Source organism: Prinia subflava, chromosome 3 (genome assembly GCF_021018805.1).
Source record: "Prinia subflava isolate CZ2003 ecotype Zambia chromosome 3, Cam_Psub_1.2, whole genome shotgun sequence".
Classification (NCBI taxonomy): domain Eukaryota; kingdom Metazoa; phylum Chordata; class Aves; order Passeriformes; family Cisticolidae; genus Prinia; species Prinia subflava.
In genome coordinates, this window is record NC_086249.1 from 96,704,422 (window position 1) to 96,732,163 (window position 27,742).

The 27,742-nt window shown below is 40.9% G+C and overlaps 1 protein-coding gene across 10 annotated transcripts; it reads right to left on the minus strand.

Annotated features, from left to right (window-relative positions):
• TASL (TLR adaptor interacting with endolysosomal SLC15A4) lies at window positions 1–27,611 on the minus strand. 10 transcript variants are annotated; one of them, XM_063392985.1, is made up of 6 exons: window positions 27,386–27,611; window positions 26,745–26,871; window positions 21,816–21,984; window positions 20,758–20,853; window positions 10,700–10,819; window positions 1–2,074 (listed from the first exon to the last, which is right to left on the minus strand). In XM_063392985.1, the coding sequence occupies exon 6, from the start codon at window positions 2,071–2,073 to the stop codon at window positions 1,198–1,200; it is 876 nt and encodes a 291-aa protein (XP_063249055.1). In that variant the 5' UTR covers window position 2,074; window positions 10,700–10,819; window positions 20,758–20,853; window positions 21,816–21,984; window positions 26,745–26,871; window positions 27,386–27,611; the 3' UTR covers window positions 1–1,197. The 10 variants fall into 10 exon arrangements, 7 of the variants coding, with proteins under 7 accessions (XP_063249055.1, XP_063249052.1, XP_063249056.1 ...); XM_063392982.1 differs by having other exon boundaries at window positions 27,373–27,611; XM_063392986.1 differs by having other exon boundaries at window positions 1–2,077; window positions 27,373–27,611.
• Between the last annotated feature and the right edge of the window lie 131 nt (window positions 27,612–27,742).

Sequence of the window (27,742 nt, forward strand, 5' to 3'; positions counted from 1 at the left end):
TCCGAATTTCGACCAATGATGGATCAGCATCATCAATACATTACACATTATGAACACTCAGAGTAGGTACCACCTCTTGCCATGAGGCAGCTTTGGTTATTAGTGTTTTTTCTTCTTTTTTAATATTTGGTGAGATTTTACAAAATAGGACCTTCTATCAGAAATACATCAAGTTCAAATGACCTTGACCTATGGTACAGCAATCATAACAAAAGGAGTGTTCAGCAAAGGTGTCAAATGCTCCATTTCAGCTATTCTTCTGCATTCCAGGGCACTGTTCACATTAATCAAATGGACTTTGGAGTAGCCCTTTTCCTTCAACATGCAAGTTTCATAACAAAGGTCAATTCTCCTTCCTCTTCTCCCTTTATTACTACTGCTGCCCCCACGTGACCCCTCCACAGTGTCAGGTGTGTAAGCACCTGGCAAAGGTGGTGCCTGTCTGTGATCACAGGTCCCCAGGGCTCATTGTGAGGGCTCGAGTCAGTGCAAAACACACAGGTTTACACACACACTCCAGTGGATGCTGTCTGGTTGGAAACAAGAATTTCTGCTTCTGGAAACAGAGCTTGTGCTTCACAAAAAGGGATGGGAACTCTGGAACAGGAAGACACCAATTAAATAATTAGGGTTAGCATAGAAAGAGCTGTAAAGTGTCTATCCCTTAATATCTTTAAGATCAAATTATAAAACCTTCTGTGAGGGATGTCCTAAGTAAAGCCCTAAAGGACAGGGAGGTAAACTGGATGACATTCTAAATTCTGTATTTCTGTGGCTGTGGCTTTACCATCACTGTGCTTGCTTGTCCTCGCAGCAGTGTAAGCCTGCACAACCATGGACCCAGAGGCAGGATGGCAGATGCCAGAGAGGAAATTTGAAGGGATACATCAAGTATGTGAGGAAGAAAGCAAACACCCGAGCACCTGGAAGCACCTGGAAGAGTTTCATGAGCCCTTAGTTGTTCTTCTGTGAAACTTTTTTAATGTCTGAGGTTCATTAAAAACACTTAAAAGAAAAAAAACTTACTGGTCCACAAAAGAGCTGCACAGCACAGGAGTACCGGTTGTTTTACTTATTTAATATGTACTGGAAGGTTTTATTTAAGTGGTGGATGGTAAATACATTTTTATTAAGCCGAAAGTATCTTAAACTAAAAACTGACTTTGAAGAACATAAAAAGTTTCTAACATTCAAACATTAAGCATTAATGTGACTATATGGGGAAATATGCAGAGTAGGTGTGCTCATTTCTGAGGAGATCTTCCCACTGGCTATCTGTAAGAAGCGGCTGATGACAATGTCTTTGGCCTTGACAGTCTCCATGTTCCTCTCCCGCGATATCTGCATGCTGATCTGATCCACGTTCGTCATGATCAGCTCCGAGGCCAGGATCTGGGTGGGGGATGCCCTGTTAGCCGTGCTGTCCATGATGTACTGCCTGTACAGTTCCACCAGCTTCTGCTCCAGGTAGGCGTTCAGGGCCGAGTCGGAGAGGGGCTGCTGGTGTGGCCCCAGGCTGGCCAGCCGCCAGCACGAGGAGCTCCCCTGGGCCGGCCTGCGCGCGGCGTTGCTGCTGGGGGCGGCCTGCACGGACTCCATGGCGGGAGGAATCTCTGAGGACTCCAGGAAGGGGCCTAGGCCGCTGTCACAAGCAAAATCTGTCGTGACTGAGCTAATTGGCACCACGTAGTCCCCAGCTATGTGCAAGTCGTTGTAGTTCTTGCAAATGCTCTTGCAGGAAGGTGGGACCAGGTAGGTGACTTTCTTCGTCGGCTCCTCGCAGACATGCGTGGCTGGAGGTGGCTGCCCTGTGGGCGTGTGGTGCTGGACAGGCTGTGGGAGGTTGTCCTTCTGCCTTCTGCTGTGCTTGCTACCTCTAGAGCAGACTGAGGAAATGCACTTGCCAGCAGATCTGCATCTCTGAAGGACGCTTTTTCCTTGTGCTTCGCCTGTGGAAGAATAATTAATGGACTTCATTTCATACACCCCTTCATCAGGCAAACTCTTGCAGAGCTCAGGGTTCAGGTCTTCACAAAGGTAGGTGATTCTATGAAGGTAACCTTCCGACAACATCCTTCTCCAAGGGAAAGGAACCACCAGCAGACACAAAAATGACAAGAAGAAATAATTACAAAAAGTTCATTTGAAACTCACTGAGTTGTGATTACAGCCACCGGTCTGTTACTAGCTGCAAAGAGATGTATCCAATTTGGACATATCAAGAGTGTCTCTGCCTTACTAGGGGACATGGGCCAGTGAGTGAAGTGATCAGCCAGCCTCCCTGTTGTGCTGAATCTCACCAAAGCACATTTTGTATAACATAAGTACGGCACATCCTATGCATCCAATGCATTCCTAGTGAGTTGTGAAGAGAGGGACCAGAAGTCCTTTGTTATGGAATAGTTGCTGTGATAGCTTATACTTAAATACATCTAATTTTGTCCTGGAGTTCATTAAGAAGCCAGGGATTTCCCCGTGTTTCTCATATGATTTGAAACAACTTTTGTTGTGTGTGGTTTGTCAGCTGCCTCTGAACTATGATGATTTGAGATTCATACTGAGAGTATCACCCCTTCTGTTCCAGACTAATCAACAACTGTAGGTGTGGTTCCTTTTTCATTAAAAAATCTCAGATGATTAAATTTGCACTTTGCTCATCTGCATTGTAATCAGGATGGAATTACTTGTCTCTACCTTTTATACATGAAAATGTCAATTTTCAAGTGGAAAAAGCAATACTTTTTGGAGGCATGATTCATCTGGCCTGGTTTAGACACCTAAATCAAAATGAAATGAATTGTGCCCTAGATTTGCTTATCACTCTCCAGCTGCTATAAAAGGATCTTAAACTAGATCCTAGATATAGATATCTGCAGGGTACTTCTGAAGAGAGAGATTCCAGTGCAATGCATAGGAAAGAGCACATTTCAGAAGTACTCCAGCTCACTCCTTGACTGTGGGATTAGTCGCACCACAGCTCTGGAATCACTTTTCATTGCATTTCTGCAAAGGCACAGTCGGGTTCCAGCAGTCACTAACTCTCCCCACTCTCTGGGCAGGCAGCTCAGACCCAGAGGCTGCACAGAAATGTTAGTAATTAAAGACAGGATTTCCCAGCAAGGACACACATGCTGCACATCAGTAAATGTTCTGCCCAAGCTTTAGAAGCTTCACTACCAAAAAAAACTGTTTTAAATCCATCTCTGTCTTTTTTTTTCAACAGATGTCAAGGATACAATCAACGGAAAAGATGTTCTAAAGAAATTGTTTGGTCCAGCAAAAAGAAAGTAGTTTTAAAATAAAAAATAAATTAAAATGAAAATTATTAAAATATTTTCTTTCTTTATATACTACAAGGTCTTTTTCAAGAGTGAAGGGACTCTAATTTCTTATTAAAGATTTCATGTGTCGTGGTTGCTAGTGCAAAATGCTGCACTAATAATTGTTGGCTAAATCCTGCTTAAACATGGATATAGACTTTACACAGATGTTAGGGAGGAGACAGTGTGAGAAAAGACTTTCCTTGGGGGGACGGAATCACTTCCACACCATGAAGAAAGTTGAAAAGAAAGTTGAAGGGATAATAACCTTCCTTCAGGCAGAAATATTAATGGGAATTAGATGTGTCCAAACTTGCTTTGGTGACCCTGGATTCTCTTTGTTGCTGCTGGTTGTGTGAGATTTACCACAGGCAGTAACATTTAATTAAAGGTGACCTATTTACACAGAAGGGGGAAAAATCATGTTTGGGGCTTGGCAGTCCTTGCAGTATGCTGCTGTTGTCTTGCTTTGGCTTTTAGCTGTAATTGAGGTGCCCTCACAGAAATCTTAGCCAAATGCTAGAGCTGCTCAGGCTATCAACCCTTCTGCCTCTGCTCCCCCCTTTGCAAAGGCTGTTCCCTTTCCCCCACCATCCATGGCCCAGGTGTCTTTATTGCAAAGTCACCACTAGCTGTGGCTAGCTTGAATCTGGAACTGTTATACATTTATTCCCATGTTATTTTTTAATGTGGATTCGGAGAAACGAGTGGAAATGTAATATATGGGCTGTCCACTGCTCAACCAGCATAGGCAAAGGCAGCTGTGTTCAGGTAGCATGTGACACTTTGGTCTTTCTTGCTCCCCAGATGTGAGTTGTTTCTGCCATAAGGTGCTACATGAGGGAAATGAAACCATTGGTTTCATTTCTTTGCACTGCATTCTGCTATGTTTATTTTAAGAATGTTGGAGCACACTGAGACAGTAGTGGAAACAAAAGAATTGGCAAATTCAAAAGTATTAGGGTCCCCTTGTGCTCAGAGTCGTGTGTTCTGCTGAATGAGCTACAAGCTTACCCTCTGAAGGTGGCAAAGGCTGCCACACAAATCTGGCACTTCCCAGCTCTGCAAGGAAATCCGACTGAAGTTTTGACAGGCAGTGCTGAGAGCATGAATGCAAAAGGGAGGTGCATGTATCTGTAGTGTTTCTTGTCCTAGTACACAATATAATATATATATATATCTGTCAAGTTATTATCCTATCACCCCAACAGTCATGCAACTGTGCCACCTTTAATTTTTGCATTTTAAATCTGACAAGGATTGAAGTTTTCATTAATTTTGCTTTCTGATGCCTCTTCCCTTAATCCCCTCTCCGTGCCACAGACACACATACACCAGGATTCCAAGGGCACAGAGATTATATCTGATGTCTTTCGATATTTGGGTTTCACGCTCCTTAAATCCAGATTTCACTTACATCTGCCTGGAAATAATTGCGTAACTTTTTGTTGCACAAGGAAAACCAGTCCCTTTTACACTTCTGATCTGACATATTTTGCATGTAAGATGAACAAAAAGAATTTTCCTTGTGTTGCTACTGCCCTGGCAATGGGCATTGACTGCATTCCGTCTAAGCCTAGTGAAGATAGAGGGAGAAGACTGTCAGGTTTACACTGCCTTTACTGTCTGACATAGTCTTTATTACGGTCAGATGATCTTAAAAACTCATATGTCTTGCTGGAGGCTTTTGTTCAGTTCTTCAGCAGAAGAAAAGCCTGAAGGCGGGATGAATGTTTAAGGTCACATGGAGAATCCAGGGGTATTACCAGCATGTGGCAGCAAATTTGCCAGGTTGTAATGCTTGTAGACAGTGCCAATGTTTGCATAAAGACCTCAGATTACAGTCTGAGAGCAGGAAAACAGAATGGGAGTACTTGGCTCAGGATAAGGAAAACACTTATGGAAAGCCTGAAAAGTGTGCAGAAAGAGATAGGATAAATTGTGTCCCGTTCAAAAACCTAAGCGAGATGAAAAGTTGTTAGAGAGAATGGAAATAAGAGGTTGCCAGCTGGGATCACAGCTCAGCAGGGAAAGGGACATTCTTCTGCATTGCAAAAGGAGGGATGGAAACTCATAGAGAGACAAGCTTGTGTTGGGTATGTCTGGTTTTCAGATCCCTGACAGGGCTATGAATGGCATTAAAGTTGTGCTGCTGGGGATTAGAGCTCAACTCTTATCACAAGGTATACCTTGAGTTCTAGCTGATTTACTAGATGGGATCCCAGATGACAATCTCCCTGTCTCGAGGAAACTCAAATCCTATGCATCTGTCTGTATTTTTTCCCTATTTTAAGAGACATTTTTTTGGTTTGTAGAGATAGATCCCTGCAGTGAGGTGTGGGATCCACCTCAGATTACCAGACACACATGCAAGAGTGCTGGCAAGCAGGACAGTCTGTAGAGCAATCTTACATGTATTGCAGGACCCATATCTCACCTTCCCCTGGGGCTAGTGTGGAACAGCTCCCAGGAAGCCTCAGCACAGCCAGCGTGGGCAAATCAGGATAGAGAAGAAGGTAGTATAATGAGCTGTGCACATGGGTAAGTAGAGCCTCTCCTTAATGCCTGAAACCTTTGGTATACAGGTCTTTGGTATCTGCACCCCATTTGGCTTGGGTAAAGGTAATGCTAATGACACCAAATTGTGTGGTGAAATAAATACATTTTACAGGGAGACCTACACAGGCTGCAAAGTGGGCGTGGGCCAGCAATAGCAGCAGCAGGTTTAACAAAGGCAAGTGGCAGCTCCTGCCCTGGATGACACAACCAAAGATCCCAGCACAGGGATTTGTGCCTGGGGAGCCGTGCTGAGAGGGACCTGGGGGCCCTGGTGCACAGCAAGGTGACCCTGAGCCAGCAGAGCAGGGCTGCAGCAATGAGGAAAATCAGGTCCTGGCCTGCACCCGCTGGGGCACAGCTGGCTGAGACAGAGACTGGACCTTCCCACTCAGCATTTGTCAGGCTGCCCCTGGAGTGCTGTGTCCAGTTCTGGTCCCAAAAAATTCAAACAAAATGTGGACAGACTGGAGAGGGTCCAAAGGAGGGCCAAGAAGATGATCAAAGGGCTGGAAAAGCTGCCTTGTGAGGAAAGTTTGAAGGAGCAGGACTCTTCTCCCTGGAGAAAAGAAGACCAGGGGAAGGGACAGCTCATCATAGTATTCCCGTATCTGCAGCTGCAACCAAGACAGAGGCTCTCTCTTCACAAACAGCCGCATAGAAAGACAAGTGCAATGAGCATAAGTTGCATTGGAATAGAATCACAGAATCACGTAGGTTGAAAAAGGCCTCTAAGATCATTAGGTCCAACCCTTAACCCAGCACCACCATGTTAGCTGCTAAACCATGACCCCAAGTGCCACATCCACATGTTTTTAATTGCTCCCAGGGATAAGAGGGAAGAGGTTTTATATCAATGTGAGAAGAAAATTTTTTACAGTGAGAACAATCATTGACTGGAACATACTCCCCAGAGACATAGTGGAGTCCCCTTCGCTGGATGTTTTCAAGATGGGATTGGACAAGGTTCTACATAATCTCATATTTCCCATGAAACATTGGACCAGATGATGCTTTGAGGTTCTTTCCAACTTATGCTGCTCTCTGACTATGATTCTACAATAGCAGTGGAGGCTGTTTGATGTAGGAGTGGCTCACTTTGCCCACAGCAGAGGAGAAGATGAATAGCCAGGGGGTAGTTTTGCACAAGCATCTGAATGCTGCCCACTACATTTGTCACATCCTCTCCTTGCTGCTGCTGCTGCTGCTGCTGCTCTGGAAGGTCTGGGGCCCACAGAGCTGCACCACGAGGCTCTTTAAGCAGTCACCGTGAGCCAAACCACTCTTGTCCCTTCCTCACATCTCACTTCACTTTGATCTTTTGGTCTTCCCACAGGAGAAAACTTAAGCCCTGTTCATCTTCTTTATGTCAGCAGTTGAAGAGATGCAGAAAAGCTGGAATACCTCACCCATGGGGGAATGTGGGCTGGTTTGAGGGAAACAACTAGGTTTGAGAGAATAATAACCCTGTATATCAAGAGTATGAGGGAATCTGCTGGAAGGACAGGCTAAAGAAAGCAAGAGAGGAGACCTCTTCCCCAAGAAGTCTACTATCCTGTAGAATGCTCTTGTCACACAAATGCCCACCAATTTTTGATCATGCTAAATGGATGACGATGAGTTTCAGGAGCATTCAGCTTCTTTCATTTAGAAACAAGTACATTATCAGTGTATTTTTTGAGTGCTGTTGTATCTTTAAGTTGAGTTGGGGGGACATGCTTCCATAAAAATATAATGAGAACTTTATGTTGGTAAATATAGCTTCTTGAGCTCTCAAAGTTTTCCACCCAAGTTTGTTTTATCAGTTCAAGTTCCTTGAAACTTCATACAGACCAAGCCTGGTTCATCATTTTCCATACTTTTCTTCATCATCTATGCCTATACAAAAGTTTAGGACCCCATCAATCTGGTTGGATAGCATTTTACATCTCATATCCACAGCTGTAAACAACAGCATGAAATCTGAGGCAAGAAAGAATCAGGCTCCACATTCATAAGAAAGACTTGACTACGTAATATTTCTACCCTGTGCTCTTATCATTTTTGTCCTGGGGTGGAAATCATTTCATGTCTCTGGCTGTCTGTATTAGTTTTAATGAACTGTTAGCTGTTATGACTGAACTACGTGTACTGCAACATTTGGAAACTAGGCATTTGAAGTAAGGAGGCAAAAACTCCACGTGAACTCTTACAGAAGAGAATGTACTTTCTAGAAATTAAAAGTCTAAATGAAAGACAGAAAAGGCTGAAGGTGCTCCCCAGAAGGAGTGAAGGACATGGTCCACAAAAAGGCATAGAAATGTTAGTCACATTTGCTGTAGAGCATAAAAATGAGGCGACAGGAGGCATGTTGTGCATGTATACCCTAGTCGAACTGTGAATTTGCAGCAAACCAGGAAATTCACTGAGAATTGGAAAAATGCAATCATAAATTTTGCTTATAATTTTTAACATCATCATGTTTTCAGAGAAGTCTCATCTTTCTTTTTATGAACTTTTTTTAAAATGCCCATAGGCATCGATTTTGGTGCCTATTTTTATTTATAATCTACAAATAGAGTACTCCAGTTGGAGGACATTACTTAGACATACAGTAACATCCACAGAAATTTCAATAACAATATCTAAATTATGATAAAAACAACAGAGCTAGTAAGACTCACTTTTAAAATATTCTGAAAAATCTGTTTAGTCTGATTTGATGAAGTCTTCAGAAGTATCTAAAGAAAAAGTTTGTTTTCATTTTGAAGTCTTTTTGCAACCACAGTTTGTCATGGTTGTGAATATGGCACCTTAGAAATGTTCTCAACACTTAAGGCAGCAGAGAGTGTCTGTGGACAGAAGCTAAGACACTGCAGACAAATGTGCATCAAAACAGAACAAGTGCATCCTCATTTTACCAGCTATCAGCTGTGGTGCCACACAAACAGGACCAAGCCACTTTGATAAGCAAGGGCAACATTTTCCTACATTTATACAATGTGTAGTATATTTTAGTTCTTACCTCCAAAGATACAGCAGCTGACCAGGCACAGAAAAAATGATGTCTTCTAACTAGTTTGAAGCTTCCTGTGAGTCTGTCCTACCCCAAAATGCAATGTTCTGTTTTTATTTCCCTTTAAATTACACTTCTAAGATAACATCTGTTTTACTTCTAATCCTCTGTAGCAAAGAAGTATAGAAAGAAAGTCCCCTAGGAGATGAGGGGGTTTTATAACTGACTGAACTGCAACACGCTGAACTTGCTTCCTCTTTTATGTTCAAATGAAACTTCATTGTGAAACTGTGTACTGTTAAAATAGCTGATTGCAACACAGTCTAAGCAGATGGACTGTTGTAAGAAAAAAAGCCTTGGCCTTAGAGAAACTGTTCATTTATTGGCAGCTTGCAGTGCACCCCATTTCAGCCATCACCCTCCTTTTAGCTGACACAGTGAGACATCTTGACATGTCAAGACTGTCATGCCAAATAGGTTGGAAGAGTGAGGTGCCAAAGCAGAAATGTATAGCACAGCAGGCCTACTTTGTCGTCAGCAGACCCTTGTACATATAATTTTCCACCAAGCAGCACAGCGCAGCTGCTTTCTCAGGTTTTGCTTTGGCAAACTTGACAACACTAGTCAGGACAAAAGTTAGACCTGAAAGTTAGGCCTCGTCTGTTTTAGCACTCAGTACCATACCCAGGAAGTTTGTTTTAGTAGGGGCAGTGGATGAAAATACCTGGGGCAAGCAAGAATTCATCCCCCAAATGTGAGGTGTGTGAACAGTGAATATGGCTTTGAGATTGGTGTTGGAGAATTCCTTAAGGGCAGAAGACAAATACTGTTTGAAACACATAACTGGGCTGTTTGAATTGATCCCAATAGGACATACAGAATTTGCTTTAAGAGGCATAACTATGCATCCATATATTGCAATAAGAGAAATATATTAGAAATGCATTTTAGTTCTCTGTGAATTTTAACTTCCCCATTCGGTACCATGTGTTTTTCTCAGAAGCCTGCAACTCTGCCAGCCAGAAACAATACTTCCATTAATGTCATTTTCCTAAATATTCACTATGATGCAACGTATGATTGGGACTAATATCAAAGGCTTCTTCCAAAGTCTTCTTAGACATAGGCATGAAAAAAGTACAAGTGTCAGTCTGTCCCTACCTACACACTTGTAGCTAATTCATACAACAGTTTAACAACTAATATTGTACCCAGTCATATGCCATGCCAGGATTAACAGCATCTAAACAGCACAAAAACTAGACAGCACTGGCAGTTTAATGCAAGTCTCATCAGATATCTTTGCTGTAAAAGTTCTCCCTGTGGAAACAAAGCTACTGTTGTAACAGACCAACTATTTTATGCTTAACATTAACATTAATATTAACCTTATTGTAATTTTTTTCTCTGATCTCTCATTTGTACTGTGGGCCAATCTCAGGCCTTATCACTTTTTTACTGGCCCAACACTTTTTTTCCATGTTTCTTTACCTGGATGAAATGTATTGAGGGAAGCAAGAAATAAATCTCTGTTAGGTTTCCTCTCTTCTGTAAATCCAGAGAGCTCTGTATTCACAGAAGCTCAATATTTCTAGTTAGAGTGTTCGGAGAAAATGTTGGTAGTATAAAAAAGCATTTCTGTAAAGGTCCTCAAAGAGTTTTTAAAATAGTTTTTTAATAATCTAAATCCATGCAAAATCAGGCAGACACAAATGGACAGATATTTTAAAGTAAAAGTGTTTCTACTGCTAGAATAACACAGTTATCTAGAACCACTGAAAATCAATCTACTATCATAGATTTACCTAAGTATGGATTTAAGACTTACCTTCAGGCACCTAGATTTGGATAAAATAAGTGACTCTTTTTTGTAGTCCATGTGGAATGTTTTCAGATTTCTAGAGGGACCCAAACATTGTCTGCATTTCTGCACAGTAGCTTTGTGTACCTATGGAAGAGAAATATAAAACTGTAATTTCTTGTCACAGAAACTGCACATTAATATTTTGACAGTCTAGGCTTTCAGGACACCCACTTATTCTAGTGACCTTTTCCACATTCACTCCTGGCCTTGGAAGAGTTATCCTCAGCTAACAAGCACTGTGCTATATGAATTTTTGCCATGTGGCTTATAAACTGCTCTGAGTGCAGCACTCTGAGGGCCAGACCCAGATCTGAATGAGCTGGGTACAACACAACAGCACCTGACCTCTTTTGCCAAGATCCTCACGTGTGCTGTGCCTTCCATGCCCAGTGAAACAGATGTGAGAGAAGAAAGCTTCAGCACCTTAGGGAATATTTCAGTCAGTCTCTTCATCTGTAAATGTAGCTCAGATTGTCTGAGGCCATGACAAATTATTTTTGTCAGTGTAATTCACTACAGCAAGCCCAATGCATCAAGACTGTGTATCCCTATATACCCCCACCCTCCTCCCCCCAAAAAGAAAAATGTTTCAAGTAAATTACCATGTTTCCTTCTCTACCACATTATTCTACTCGCAAGGAATTTCCTTGAGGAAATTGCTTTAATTTTGATCCTAAATAGTTCTGATCCTTAGTTTTTTATTTCAGCTCAAGATTTGTCTTCAAGACAAATGTGCCAGTTGTTTGGCCTCACTCTGCTTTGGTTGGCCTCTGCTTAGCCTGGCCTGTTTGGTCAGAGAGTGCAAAGGCAGCTGCCTGTCATTTGCAGGTGAAAAATTTATATTCTAGAAATCATAAATTGGAATCTTTTGATAAGACAATATTCTATGGCTTTTTGTTACATTTAATAGTAGAAATAATTTCATAAAACAGATCAATTTTCCTGTCCATATACTCAAGCAGGTAGGTACACAGTAAGCTCTCTCTGGTTATCAAACTATTTTAGTTCTATTCTTACTTAGTATGTCTACACCTTTAACCAAGGATTTTTGAAATTTAAAAGGTTAAAGATACCACCTTAAGATTACTACCAAGTTTATAAGTGCTTTGTGCAATAGGACAAAGGGGATATTTTTAGACCTTTTGATCTTTGGAAGGAAAGATTTTATAGGAAGGAGATAAGCATGCTATCCAGTACTCCATCATAAAAAACAATCATGAATGATTTATATTCCTTACAGCAGCAACATCAGATATATTTCAAGTTTTCCAGAATATGTGAAAGTTTAACTTGTTTTAAGCTGAAAACCCAGTTTTCAATGCATTAATTGCACCAGTATAATCAATTATTGGAGTAAATCAGCAGTCTTTAAACAGGTGAGAACCTCCGTCATACAGTTATCTTTCCTCTTCCTTCATTGCTGGTAGTAGAGAATAGATCATTAGAATTTTCTAAGTAAAATGTGAGGATTCCCATCTTCCAAATGAGTGCCAGGCAAGTCTGGTTTAGAGATATCTCAGGCCAAAGGGAGTCTCCTGGATTAATGACTCCAGCCCTTTTCCTGTTGTATGGAAAAAAACATGGTTGTGACATCGTTCTCTTGGCCATGCATTTCCAAGGAGGAAAAAAAGACCACGGACACACAGAGAGCCCTGCCATTCTAGAAAAGGTGAAGGAGTTCTGGTGCCCATCAAAACTGTATTTGCTGTTTCCAGGTGCCCATGGCCAGTGATTACCCACACAGCAATGAGAATTCTGGCTGTCCTTGGGGCCCAGCGCCTAAACTCCAGGAACTCAAGGAGCACAGCACCTTTCATACAGTTATATCCATCAAGTTCTGCACCCAGAGTATGATATTTCAAAATTAAGCAATTGTTTCATCACCCAAGGGACCACTAAATCTTTTAGATATCTACAGAGGCATTTACACTTCAATTGCAAATAGGGTAATAATCAGGAACATTTACTGCTTTTCATGCTCCTTGTCCATTAGATATAAATTTATTCTTGTGTTAAATTTCTTTTCTCCTTTGTGGATCACATAAATATTTAGTTATATGCAGACATCTCTACAGGTTCAATCTACATGCAAAGCAAGGAAACAAAAGCAAGGCCTTTGATATGAGAAAATTATAAGCAAGAACATTGCACCCTCTGATAAAATCTCCAAGGTCAAGGGAAGTTTGCTTTGGGAAGAGATAACAGTATTGGATATAGGATATTGAAGCTGATCTACATTACATTCCCAGCACTAGTCTTTTGCAGTAACAAGTAACCAATTAGTGAAGCCTTTTCAGTTCATGTTCTTTTCTTCTCTCACTAATTTACACAAACTAAGATCTTGTCACAGTTCAGAAAACTTTCCCTTCAGTCTCAAACTCTCTTCATTCATAAGCCCTTGTTTACCTTTAGTAGTCAAACTGTTCTGCCCATATCCTTTTATTTAATGGTCACAAATGATGCACTGATGTATCCTGAACAAAGTACATTACTGTACAGAGTAATGGCAGAGACTGTACTGAGGTTTCCATGCATAACACATGGGCACATAAGCCTTTAAGCACTGCAGAGAGTGAATCACAAGCGGCCTGCAAAGCATCAGGAGAGAGCAGGCTGGGCAAGCTGCCCTCTTGCCATTGTCTGTGTCTGGCCAGAAGCCAAAAACTTCTCTTTTTTAAATTCTCTTATCTTTTTTATTTGTCTCCTAACCAGAACCATGATAAGTTAAAAATGGATGGTTTTAAATCAACTATCAAGAATATCTAAATGCCACCTACTTTTTAGCACCCTCAAATAAAAACATGCATAAAAGTTGGTCTACAGGTTGCAGATACATAGAAATATATTTACTGAAATCCTCATGCACACCACGGATACCTTGCACAGCTTGCTTTGTGCTGCTGACTGAAATACCCCAGGGTCTGATGCATTTCAGTCAGCAGCAGAGAGGAGCCTGACTCTCAGCACACTGGGGAGAGTGCAAGCCACAACTACTCCCCAAACAATGAAGTATATTATTGTCCAGCTCAGCACCCAGCTCAGCAAAAGGCTTTATCAGCACCTATAACTCTCACGTGTGAACCTTCCAGATCCTGTTAGACAGTCTTCTGGAGTAATTTCTTAAGCTTCCCAGAATCTGTGTTCTGGTAGGCCTCATCATTCCTTTCATTCCTTTAAAAGTCTGTTTTTAGAGAGGAAGTTTAGCAATTACCTTTTTCTTTTCTTTTTTTTTTTTTTTTTTTTTTCTTTATTTTTTCTTTTTTTTTTTGAGGGGGGTTGATTTTTGCTCAAGATGTATCATTCATCTGTAAGTATTTAAATTTTCAAAATATGTCAATATACACTGAAGGTTTGGTTGTTTATCTCAGTTTTAGATTTATTTAATGGTTTTCATACATTGAAAACTTCTTTAAATGCTTGAAATTCACATAAATTATTTCAGCAATGTAAAAAAAAAATAAATCTGAGTGTGCATAGCAAATGGAAGTGATGAAAATTAGTCTTTCGGGTATCACATAAATAAAACAGCTACCCCAAATCCCTGAACCCAAGGCATCTCCTGCAGAATGAAAAAGGGCTTGAGTTCCTGACTATGTCAGATCACTTCCCACCATAGGAAGGTGATATTACACTGCATTCCTGGCTTCACAAGTCTGAAATGATTAATCAAACATGCTCACCTAATGAAGTAGAAGCCATTTGCATCCTACGTGTCAGACAGAAAGGTGTACCACTGTATTACTGATAAAACTGACCAGTAGGTTGGGAAGGAAATATTTTTGCTGCCTCCGCCTTTTATTGAAGGAGACTTTTTGCAGATGCAGTGACTAAAGCAGAGATTCCAGCAGCCCACACCATCCTAGGGAGAGGGCACCAGAGCTGAAGTGTTTTTTACCAGTTCTGGCAGAGCTTGACTTTCTTTTCACAAGAAACTTTTTCTGCTTTCTTGCCTCTGGGTGAGCTCATGATTCCCTTCTCAGCAGGTCTCTAGATCTAATAAACTCTAAGCCTCAGCAAATCCCAGCTGATAAGAGGAGGAGTTTATTCTTTCACCTGGCTGCACCTTGAGGACAAGGAAGACTATTCATCTCTGCAGGACAAGTGCACTACAGTATTTGCAGTTTTCTTCCTGGCTTTATGCCAGATTCCCTCTGTGGCTACACACACCCTCTAGGATAAAACAGGATATTCCTAAGGATGAACTGGTTAATTATATTAGAAAAGTTTCAAATGTCCTTTCCAAGAACAATAAAGACTGTCTGAAAGACTGCTTACCTGTACAAAATCCTGTCATATGACATACCCTAATTCCAGTGCTTGCATTGGGGCTTTGTTAAAAATAAATCATGCATCCAGCTGCTAATGTACTTCTTGGTTCAGTAACAACTACTCACTAGTGGACAGGCTTTACAATCTGGCAAAGGGCTTTTACTGTGAAACAGGACTGAGCAATAGATGAGTGCTTTCTTTTTATTTTTTTTTTACAACATATCTGTGTAATAATAAGATTGAAGGCAGTGAGACTAGTAAGAAGAGATTTTTTTGTTGTTAGTGTATCACTATACCACAAAAAATTGCAGAAATCCAAGAAGTATTTCAGCAGTCTGGTTTCTTTAGGTGCATTGGCACATGTAATTTCTAGGGAGAGCCATCCTCTGATAATTGGGTGATTTTCACGGGGTTTTTTCCTCAAATACTGGCTCTTAATTGGACTCTGATTTCTACATTCCTCATTTTCTTACTCTTTCATCTTTCCAGCAGTCAACTTTTGCAGCTATTCTAAATTCTGTGCCAGTAACAAAATTTGAAAATTTTGTCTAAAAGTAGAAATAGAATAAGCAATTGATCTGCTGAGTACTTTTAACAAAATAATGAAGAAAACCCTCCTGCAGTTTGGTCCATGCAAACCAGAAGCCATCACTGCCCACAGGGTTTTTTTTTTTTTTTTTTTTTTGAGTTAGGTAATCCTGGGCAACCATGCCATGAGTGAAGAAAAACAGGAAAAGCAGAAAATGTGAGGGTCTGGAACAAGTGTGGACAAATCACTGGTTCCATCTGCTAAGAAATGATGCTCAGCACAGTTTGCTGCTGCTGACATTATCCAGGGGCATAAGACCTGCCAAAGAAAGTGAGAGGGAGGAATGTTTTAATGGAAAGCTTTCTGAAAAGTAGATTGAAAGCAAAGGGTCACTGAGTTGATTTTTTTTTGAAAGAGGTGGTTGCTTGTAAGAGGCAGAAAAACATGAAATTGAGCAATTACACAGGCATGGAGACCCAGGGAAGCTTTTTCAGATGGAGGCTGCAACTGAGATTTTGCAATCTGGTAGGAAAGGATTGTTTAGTTACATGAGTAGGAGGAAAAAAAAATCAGAAAATGGATCCAGTGTGGTTTCTGAAGAAAACAAACATATTTATGTTAAGATGGAACTTGGTGAGTTAATGAAAAGTGTATGTTTGATGTGGTACTTAAGCAATATATGGAAGATGTATATACATATTCAGGAAGACTGGGACAGAACAATACAAAGATTTAAAAACAAGCTAGAGCATTTTAAATTTAAAAAATTACAACCCAGCAATGTGTCATTATAGAAAGAAGGCAAATATTATTTTGTGCTGCATTAGGTAGAGTACTGTCTACAGTTTCACACAGCTGATCCTTCCACTCTGCTCCAGCTTTAAAGATACTCAAAACCAAATGGACACTATCCTGAGCAACCTGCTCTCACAGACTCGACTTTGAGCAGATATTTGGGCCAGAGGATCTTCGCAGGAGGTGTGATCCTTCCTGCCTCACAGCTGGTCTGTGATCCTGTATAGGAAGGACCAGAAAATACAGCATTTGGGACAACAGTCAACAAATATTTCTCTGCAGATGTTTGTTGCTACTGCAGCATAAAAGAGCATTGATGTGTGAATACAATAAAATTAAATACACAAATATATGTGACTGTAAGCACAATTACACAATAGACAAAAGCTGGATATAAAACTAAACAAAGAGGTAGCAGATTAACCACAAAGGAGGAAAATGGAAACTAAAGGTAGAGAAAGGTTTTTCCTTAAAGCAGCATTTGATATTTGAGAATTGGGGCTATATTGGCAACACTGCCAAATTCCTCTGTTTCCAAATGAGATCTGTAAATATTACATGACTAATTTTCTCAACTGATAAAATCACTTAATAGCTACTATGGGTTTACATAACACTTTCAGGAAAACAAGAAAATCTCTTGCATTTGATTACACGAAAGGAAAAAAATAAGTGACTTCAGTAACCACGAAATAAAACACCAGACAGAGTGGCCACAAGCCAAATAATTATATTTCCATAGTGAAAGGTATGAATGCTGGCATCAAGAATCTCAAAGAGCAGAGAAATTTTGGAAAACTAGATAGAGTAAGGGAACTTATAGATCAGGACAATGTGGATGACTCCTAAGTCAGTATTAAGGAATGTTTGTATCTTTCTGGGCATTACAGAAATGTTGAAAAAATGCAAGGCTGTAATGTGAAGTAAAATTGGTTATTCCCCTTTTTTTCATTAAATTGTTTATCTTTTATTTGGTGTTAGGTAGCTGGCATCTTCAATGACTTGGCAAAGCTATTGGTGAAGGGAAGAATTAGATTAATCATAAGAAATTAGAGATGGTTAGTATTTGTGCCATTTCTTTTTCGCCTCACATCACATCAAGCTGCACAAACATCATTATTTACAACACAGAAATTGTAACCTAAGAATTATAGTTACCTATATATTTCTGTCATCATCAAACTCAAGAGCCATTTGTGCTAAGTGTGACAGGACAAAATAAAAGGAGGTCTATAAAATAATTATACATACCAGATACCATGATAAGGAGCACTTACAGAGCATAATTCACACTTTGCTATGGATTTACTATTACTAGTAAATGGGAAATATTTCACAATATCCTTGACTCATCCATGTGTGATACATGATGCAATCAATTTCCATGGAAATTTGTATCTAGCCCTTTACTAGAACAGTACTTTGAACCTCACATTATTATGCCTTGGCAAAATTCAGGATTAAGGCTGCTTGCTGTCAAAGCAGGTTGTTAACACCCACAGACTGCAGAGAAAATGGGCATATTATTGACAATGTTAGCTGGGAACCCTGAGGAACTCTAAAGTACAACTGCTAAGGTCAACACTCCTGGTCTCTGATGACTAACCCAAATAGTCAGGCCTTTTTTTTTACTGAAGTGTTTGAATCACTTTAGTCATTCTAAAGAGAAGACTGGACTATGGAGACCATATCTCCACACCTCCCCAGGTACATCTCACTGCTTCTCTGCAGACCCAGATGCACCCTCAGTGTGAAGCACAAGCCCTCCTAAAGAGCAGAGGCTGCTTGGTCACTGCCTTGCTGCCTTTCAGGTGTGGTTAAGGAGAGGACAGAGAGGAGACAATTTTAGCCATTCTGTTGTTGGCTTTGCTGCCAAGCAATGCGACCTCTGGGATGAACTAAGCAGGTCTGCCCAGCTCTGCACAGCAATGGATGGGCACTTCCCATTAACTCTGTGGTTCTTAGGGCAGCCCAGGGAAAAGGACAAACTATCCCTACCTGTACTCACAGCCCTGGCAGCTACGGAGGGCAGCGGAGGGGAGGAGAAGCAAAGTAACCCCTTCTGCTGTTTTAAGTGTTAAATTGAATCACTTATGATTAGGACATACCTCTTACACAGAGAAATGTTTCTTAATGCAATAAACATCAACTTGACATGAGGAACAATGGGTATCTTTGTAGAGTAGGAAAGATGGAGCTTTGTCCTGTCCTCTAAAAAATGTATTTTTATGAAACCACTTGAGAACTCAGAACGTGTTTTACCTGAAGACTGGAAAGAATCATTCTTTTACTTTTTTTTTTTTTTTTTTTTTTTTTTTTTTTTTTTTTTTTTTTTTTTTTTTCCCTTAATTCTTCAGCCCTTGGACCCACAAACACAGAATATTATTGGACTGACCTGGTCTAGGTGACATTGTGCATGTTTAAAGGCACAAAGGTGAGAAGGAACATTTGGGCCTCTTAAGATTTGAATTAATAGAACTTAATTTATAAGATTTTCTAAGAAATGGACACTCCACCTTTGAACTGCTTCTGTTGCAGAAAGTCCTTTCATCATTCTTTGCCTTCTGAGGTAAATGAACTGAGCATTGCTCGTGAAAGTGCAGAATGAATTTTCCTGGTGAAATTCCCTATAATCAAGACAGCCTGGGAACTTGAACCAACAAAGGAGAGGCAGAGCAACTGTGGAGTAAGTACAGCATTGCACTCACCTGCTGCTCTGCATGTAGAAGGCCACACTACATTCCAGGAAAGTATCTTCTCACCTTTCTTCCACAACAGCCTCTTCCTCAGTGTGTGATTATGTATCAGATTTCCTTGGGAGGCTGACTGTTTAAAGTTCACCTGATGAAGGCTTTTCACACAGCCAAAAGATAGTGTGCCAATCTTAAGTCCTCCCTCTCCTGCCCAGAAAGCCCCCAGGAGAAAAGTGCTTTGTTAGCACTGATTTTACATACACTGTCTTGGTTGTTAAAATTACAAAAAAAGTTAAAACTTCTGCTGCTGTGTATAAGGAAAAGAGCGTTTCAGCCACAGAAGACCTCTGTGGTTTATATCAGGCTTCTAATTATTACAAAATTTTAAAGAGGAAGAGGCAAAAAGAAAATAGGAATCAGTCTTTTTGGAGAAGATAGGGAAAAAATCTTTTATTTGGATTTCGTGGCCTCTGATAACTTAAGGCACAGCATAACTGGATGTCTAGGCAAAAATCAGATGGTGTTTCCAACCTTAGAAGAGGATAATGGGGGGACTTTCTAAGTTCCCTCCCAATCTAGATTATTTTATGAAAATAATGGCATTGAACTATTAGAAAGCCACTTACTACTTTATGCTATTTGATGTATATTGTGATGTTATTTTAATGTAATATCTGGAATTATTATATTATACAAAACTTCATCTCTGTCTTTATTACATATATATATATATATATAAGAAGACATTTACTCAATCATATGTATTTTATTTATGTGTATTAATTATAATTATTTAGTGTACATACCATTTATTTTCAAAGTTCACATCATGTATATATTGTGAATTAATAGAACTGCATTTCTCTATGTTTCATATGCCCCTAACATTTCTAATACCCTCAGTTCTCTTTTGTTTTAGCAGACTCACATGCTCCACCATCTGAGAAGTCTGTACAAAATACACCATGAATGTAGGTCTTTTCTGTCACTCACTGTTTTCATGTTGCTTACAAAAGTACAGCAAACAAAACAGTAAGCAAAGATAAGAGAAAGAAACTCATTTTTATGTTAAAATTTTAATCTTGCTTCTTTCTTAAGCAGTGACAAAGCAAACACACACATCAAGCCCCTTTTAGGGCATCCATAGGAGACAGGCACATCTCCTTGCCTTCTCAAATTCACTGCAAAAACTTCCTTTGACTGCAGGGGGAGCAAGAATTTTCCTAAAGTGTTTATGAAGCATTTAGCTGTGCTGCACTCACAGTGCAGCGTCTTGCTCATTAGCTAGATAATTATTTCTCCATAGAACAGGAAGAATAAACTACATAGCATATGAAACACTGAGCAGTGTGTTGCCTCAGGCTGACTCTCTTATAAACAAATGTATAAAAGAGGCTAAAGTTAGTAATTTAATTCCTTTGTGTTATTATACCAAAAATATAATTTCATACAGAATGAACAGCCAGATATAAATTTATCTTGGAATAACAGGAAACTTATATCGTTTGAAAGGTAATTCTTCTACTTCTGCAATAAACAGATAATTTTACCAGTGTTACACTGATGTTCATCATCTGAATGTGTAGTCTTATGATTTTATTTATGCCCCTATTATCTTTTGTCCTAATATCCTCAATAAGGAGTATATATGGACAAATCATTCTTTTTGTAGTCATTAGAATATTATTAAACTGCACAGAAGAATCAATGCAGCTTCTAGAAGTTAATGTACTCACAGGGATGACTCAGAAATAAGGCAGCTGGAACAGTTTCCACCCCAGCTCTAACTCTGCCCCCAAGGAGCTTCTGTTCCTGCAGAAGAGCACTGTAACCTGGAAAGAACCAAATGCTGTGAGTAAGCTCTTCTGATAATGAACCAAGAGCATTATTGCAATTAGAAGTTGATAACAAGGAGCTGCAATATGAAGATTGGCATAGATTCTGTTAACAAACACTCATAGGTAGATTTAAATGTCAAAGGCTCTGGAATATGAGGGGATAACATGACTGCAGTGTGCTGCAGCTATCAGGAACTCACCTCAGGAAACCCAAGCAAGAAACTATGTTTTGTGGTATATTAAAGAAAAACAGGAACCTGCTGTTGGGAAACCATTCAGACAGTGTACAAATTCAACACAATTTGACCATGTATGGAACTCCACAATGACCAATTGAAACAGGTCATTGATAGCAGAGGTGGAGCCATCTTCAAGTTGCAAATATAAGCCTGTAACAAATACCTCATGCAGTACAAGAATGCAGAATGCAAACCTGACCACTCAGCTTGCCTGCAATGCTCCCACCTGAGTGTTACCTTACTGTCATCCCAGGGCAAGACACCTCTTATCTTCAGCTGTGCTCCAGCCTCCTCCCCAGCAGGTTTGGCTGTAAACCAGCTGGGTCTGGCAGAGGCAGGTGTTAACTCCAGGATTGACAGAGGCCTGGTGTCTGTGATGGATCAGGACAGTATGGTCAGCAGTTCATCCTCACCTTCCAGGACCGCAGCAGGGAGAGCTGAACTGGTCACTGTTTCAGACAAGTGTCTCTGTGTGTCATGCTCCTCCACCAGTGCACAAGGAAAGTGCACTCAGCTTTCCTAAGTGTTGCTTAAAATATGAGGTCTCAGCAGAGGCTCAGAAAGCAAACAATAAGTCATCAAAATGTCAGATTCAGTCTTTGAAGATCAGTCCACATATCTACTTTCTCTTTGGGTGACTGGGCTTTTTGCCTTAATGATATCTCCTAGATATGTCATGGCTTTCTCATAGTTTCCTCAGGATATTTTTGAGCTTACCTCACAAACTCAGTTATCCTCCACTACTGAAGAGCCTTTTTCTCTTGGGCAGTTTCATTGATAGCTTCGTTATCTTCCTCTCTGTTTTGCTGGGAGAATACATTGGAGAGTTTCTCCTTTCCAGAGCCGGCTTGTTACTTTCTTTCTCCATAAGCACAGCTTTGAGGTTCTGCTTTGGCAACCACAGAAAGAAATAAATGCAATATCTCCCAGATTCATTTCAAATCCAATTCAGTTCTCAATACAAACACAGCAAGGCATCTTTTATTAAGCTAGTCAAAACTAGTGTTCATTTCAGTGTCCCTGGTGAGGTGTATTTTCCAGCCATCATGGGTTAGGAGTACTATTGCTCAGTTGAGTACTCCCACTGTAAAGAAAACCATAAGACTCCCCTCCTCCTCTCCAGCAAGAGAGATAAAAGGCAGAGATTACAGGTTGAGATTTACTGGAAGCAGCAATGAGATAAGAAAATGAACAACAAAACGGCATTAATAACAAAAGCATACAAAAAGCAGGTGATTTACACACAGAAAGATGCTCACTGACATTCCAAGAGATCCACCTCCTCTACACTCTCCCACTAGGTAAAGTTATAGGCAGCAGTGAGATGTCCCCTAGGTTTTGTCTTCCTAGAGCCAAGCAAAGAAGTCTCTCTCAGCAGCTGTCTGTACATTACCTATGAGCCCCCCAGAACTCCACCTGCAGGTAAGTAACACTATTTTGCCTTCTGGTATAAGCAGAGCATAAAGAATCTGCAGAGGACCTCAGTGCAGCTGAGCTCTCCCATCAGTTTTATGAGACATACACTTGTTTTGTGATGTAAAATTGGAAACATCGGTGTATTAAAGTTGTTCCCAAAAGCAGACAGTACAGTCTAGTCTTCATGATAATAATGCAGCCATTAACATCTCCAGAATTTCCTAATAGATGGCTAACATTTGATTTGATGATATGGAGGCTGAAGGTCTGTCAGCAGCTGAGGCAATCTAAGAGGTTGCAGCTGCTGAATATTTCATGCTGTCCCCAGTCTCCTCCACATCAACTCTTGCTTATTCTTAACCTTTCCCATGCTCCTTGCTGTGGTAAGCTCTGCTTTTCCACCAGCTCTGGCACTCATTACAGCAAGTGAGTCAATTCAGCTTCTTGGCAGAGAACAATCCACTTTTATTTTGCTTGGGTATGTTTTCTACCATATAAATGAGCTCAGAGGACTCAAGAAAGGATCCAATAAAAACCAGACCTCTTGCACCACAATCAGAAACTGCATGGCCAGGATCAGGATGGTAGTGGTAAAAACATCATCCTTTAGAATCTGTGTGAGGCTAGATTTACTTACCCTGTGGAATCCTGTCTCTGCCAGTTATTACCAGTTTATTCAGTCCTGTCCTCTCTGAGGGCAACAGGAATGTAGTTACTGATTCCTAAGAAAGGCACTGGCCAAGGAAAGCAATGCCTTTGGACCTCAGAGAAAGCTATGCTTTAGCTCTGCTCTGCTAAGCACTTGCTACATGACCATTGGACCGCAATTTTACTGTTCCACGCCCACCTCCATATCTGTAAAAAAACATGCCATAGGCATTACACTGTCACAAGAGGTTTCATAGAGATAATACATAAAACCCCTTTGATGTTCACAGACAAATGTACAGATCCTGAGGCCATCTAATTACCCAGAGTAAATTACTAGTTCGCTTCATAATAATCAGTTCTGAATTCAGGTGTTGCAAGTAATTCAGCATGCCATCATCAAACTGAAACAGAAAACCAAAAAGATGGGATATATTTTCTTTACTAAGTATGTATTTTCCTTATTAGAATATATATTTGACAACATGCTTTAATAAAAACTATCTTTGTGTACTCCCTATAGACATATGGCACCTACCATTTGAAATTTTATATTCTCTTTGTTTTAGTTCTTCTGCATGATGTAAGAGCTCAGGTTTGTGCAGGATTAACAGAATTTTAACCAATTTTAGCAACAGTCTCAGACTCTTAATGTAGTTCTATTGCTGCTTCTTGGTTTTAATATCTTTACCACATATGAAAACCAGAGCCTGGAGTGTACATCACTAAATGTTCAACCTTCAACTATACTACTATACTACTAACTAATATTTATATTCTCTGAATTATTCATTTTAATTCCCAAGAACATTTTCTTTTATCTATACAAAATTCTTGTGAGGTTTTTATTCTGAATTCCCCATTTTGATTTGAATAATAGGGCTTTGAGTAGCCTGGTCTAGTGAAAGGTGTCCCTGGTCATTGGCAGGGGAATTATGACTAGATGAGCTTTGACATCCCTTCCAACCTAAGCCATTGTGTGATTCTATGACCCTTGTAAAGACTTACTGGCTTAATAACTGCTTTTCAAAGGACTTAGTATTAGCTGTCTTCAGAATGTGAATTTATTTTTATCATTGATTTATTTTACTGTCCACCAGAAAGATAGCAACTGCAACAATGATTACTCAGGGTTTGAACACTGTGAGAGTGATTCTAAATATAAAATGTCATTCAGGGAAAACTATTGTCTAATACCAGGTCAGAAGCAAAATGTATCCTGTGAAACATTTGTTGCATCACTGCAGTCATGGCTTCACAATAAAACGGTTCTTGCCAAATGGTGACAGAGTACTGCATGTGCCAAAATAAGAGTAGAAGACGGAACATATTATGGGTCATTGCAATCCCTGCCCTCCTCGGGATCCATGGAAAGGTCCCCTGCACACGGGTGCTGCAGACGATCTACAGAAATGTGAGGGCGCTGGCAGCCAAGGTCACGACCTGTTTGTGCTGGCTCCCTGCACCAGAGCAAAGGAGTTTATCCACTTGTGCAGGCACAGGCACCTCGCACATACCACTCATCTTCCCAGTAGGCAAAAGGGTGCATGTGGCAGCGTGACTCCTCACCCCGGAGCCCTGGACACTTCACAACTACACCTGTTCCAGCCTGGCTCCAAATACGTGCCTTCTGCCCCTGCTGGGGGAACCAAGGGTCCAACCGGGGTGAGGAAGTGCAGGATTTGACAGCCCAGCCCTCTCTGTCACTAAGAGGCAGAAGGGAAAGACATGGACCTCTGGCATCTACTCCTTAATTCACACTGTATCACATGCTTGGAGTAGCCTGACACAGTCACATTTTGTCCTTAGCTTGAGGTCAATAAAGAAGAACCAGCCGGGAAAAGCAGAATGCAATTGCCAACTTCCCTTCACTCTGCTGAGATTAAAGACAAAAATCAAACTGAAACTAAAAAAACCCAAACCAAAAGCAAACAATCGGGTTTATATGCTATTGAAACTAGATCTTTAGGAACTAAATTATTTGCACCGCAAATATTTATGTGCTTAATGAATGTCTTCCAATGTGTCCACTACCTTAAAAATATATTTTTAAAAAGCAGTGGGGCTGTATTCAAAGATGAAAAAACCTTCCATTTGAGTTCCATTTACAGAACAAGAGGTCAAAAAGCTGCATGTGGAACAAAAGCATCATTTACAACAATCTGCATTGCGTGGGCAGTTGAAAATAATCAGCAGCTTTATAAATGTTACATTTTGAGGAACTGAATTCAAGTTTCTTAAAATTAAGTCTTCCAAAATCAATGAGAGCCTCCATTATTTCTAACAGGCTGGAAATTGTTATAGCAAGTATATCTAAATTCCAAAATCTCTTTTTCTGTCAAGAATAACATACATAACATACACAAGGCTTCCAACTAGCACTTCAGCTTTATTTTCCTTTTTTTTTTTCCCCATTTTTCAAGTTATTCAGCAGGAAAATAGAACAGCAAACAACTTCAGCTGCATTGTGCAGACTTGCCTCAGTGAGATCTGAGCCAGGAGCAGAAGAAATTAGTCCACACGGATATCCACGCTCCCTCCTTTAGAAGAAGCTAATTGCTCAGCCGAACGTGGCCTCACACCATCTTACTGTAAAGGTACGGTCAGAGCTCCACCCCTCCTTCCCCTGCAGGCTTCCCTGGGACAGTACCCTCTATCCCTGCCCTGCAAATAGCATTGCATAATAAATATTACAGGAAAGAATGTTCTTTTCAAACAGTGAATAGGAATGTGAAGGAAGCGAGAGCACACTGTTGAATGAGTTAGGAAGAATAAACTCTTCTCCCTGACTCAATATTTTCTAGTTTTGGACTAAATTATTTCCCCCTTCTGCCTGTCTTGTGGGTCTGGTGAGGGTTAAGGAAATATCACAGTTATTGCTGTCACGCCTCCTGTTCCTGGTCTATGAACATTCACGGCATTGTTAAAGAACACTTAAGGAAATGGCACCTCCCAGAGAACTTCTGTAACTCTTAATCCTTAACAGTGCAGTGGTATTTCATGTTTTGCATAAATGTCTGTCACGATATTGCTTCCTCCCTTCTTGGATCTAGAGAGACCTCAACCTTTGCTGAAAATTGTCACATCCTGTCTTGAGATGAAATACACTAAGAACACAGTACTGCAGCTTTTAAAAGAGACAAAAGAAATTACACAAACCCCACACTTTTCCTAGGAATTAGACTAATTAATTCAGGTTTAATTAAGATCCCATGGGATTAATTCCTTGAGTTCCTACATGGAGATGTTGTAGCCTTGCATAAGAATTCCTAATGAACTCCAGTTCTTGGACACGACTTTAGAGTAGAAGCTCCCTGTGACAAGAGAGGGCAGTAGAGGGGGATCTCGGGCAAAAGCCAGGAGCAATCATTACGACCTTGTACAAACTCAGTGGATCCTTCTCTAAAGGTTGTAGCATGTTCTTGAGCAAGATGATCTCTAAACTATAGCTATAGTTCCAAGAAGAAAAAAATCAGTCTTGGCAATAAGATTAGAGAATAATAGAAAATCTTTGATAATATTTGGCAAGTAGTCCAAGTGCTACTTTACTGTCAGTCTTGAAAATGTGGATGTGGATCTTACCGCAAGACTGTGTTTGTCTCATTTCAGATGTTGTAGTTAAGGGCTGCAGTGAAATCCTCTGCTATTACACATGAGCACTAAGTGCTGTTCACGCCCCATCCAAGGCTCCTCGATGCCAGCTGAAGCACTAACAAACAAAAAAAATTAAAGAGCTTGGTAAGGTATCTCACAAAGCATTCCCAAGTGGCAACAATCAGATTTTGCTTATCACAGAGCAATTGCAGCAAAACACCCCAAGTCTGGACAACTACCAGTAATGTGGAGTAATAGCACAGGCAAATCTTTAATGGTGTCTGTGGGGGCTGGTTTACTGGCATCGTGTCACTGGTAACTTTTGAGGCCCTTCAGTCAGCATTGTTGGCTTTTGCAATTTAATCCCAGCTTACAACACCAGCGGTTTTTCTTGAACCACAAGTTACCAACATGCAGTAAGGAAGGAAAACCGAGATTCCATTTTTTTAAAGCAGATTAGTATCTCTGCATGACACAGGGAAAAGCTTTAAAAGATAAAAGAAGCTGCTTTGGGGATGTATCATAAATAAGTGTAACATATCGGTCATCCACGATGACTCAGCCTTGCCCAGTTCCTCGGCACTATTCGCTCTGAACGGACATTTCCAGCGGATACCCCGGCTTGGCACCTCCCCAGCGGGGTCCCGCCTCAGAGACAGTGGGGTTTCTTTCCGCTGTCCCCGACAACGAGCGAGAGAGTTTCGCTCCGTGGAACGCCGCCTGAAGGCACAAGTGACCCGAAAAGGGTTCCCGGGGCGTGGTCCCGCCGCTCTCTCGGGCGCACCGGGACTGCCCTCAGACGCCCCCGGCGTTTCCCGCCTCCCCCTCCGCCCGCGCGCCGCCGCCTCAGGGGCGCTGGGGCGGGGCCAGGGAGGGGGCGCGCCGCGCGTCACGTGACACGTGACACCCCCCCCGCGCCCCGCCCCGCGCCGGGCCCCGCCCCCGGAGCACCGCCCCCTCCGCGCCCCGCGCGCCGATTGGCTGCG

Coding starts and splice junctions, on each gene's coding strand:
- TASL (XM_063392985.1), bottom strand. CDS start 2,073: ATGTTGTCGGAAGGTTACCTTCATAGAATCACCTACCTTTGTGAAGAC.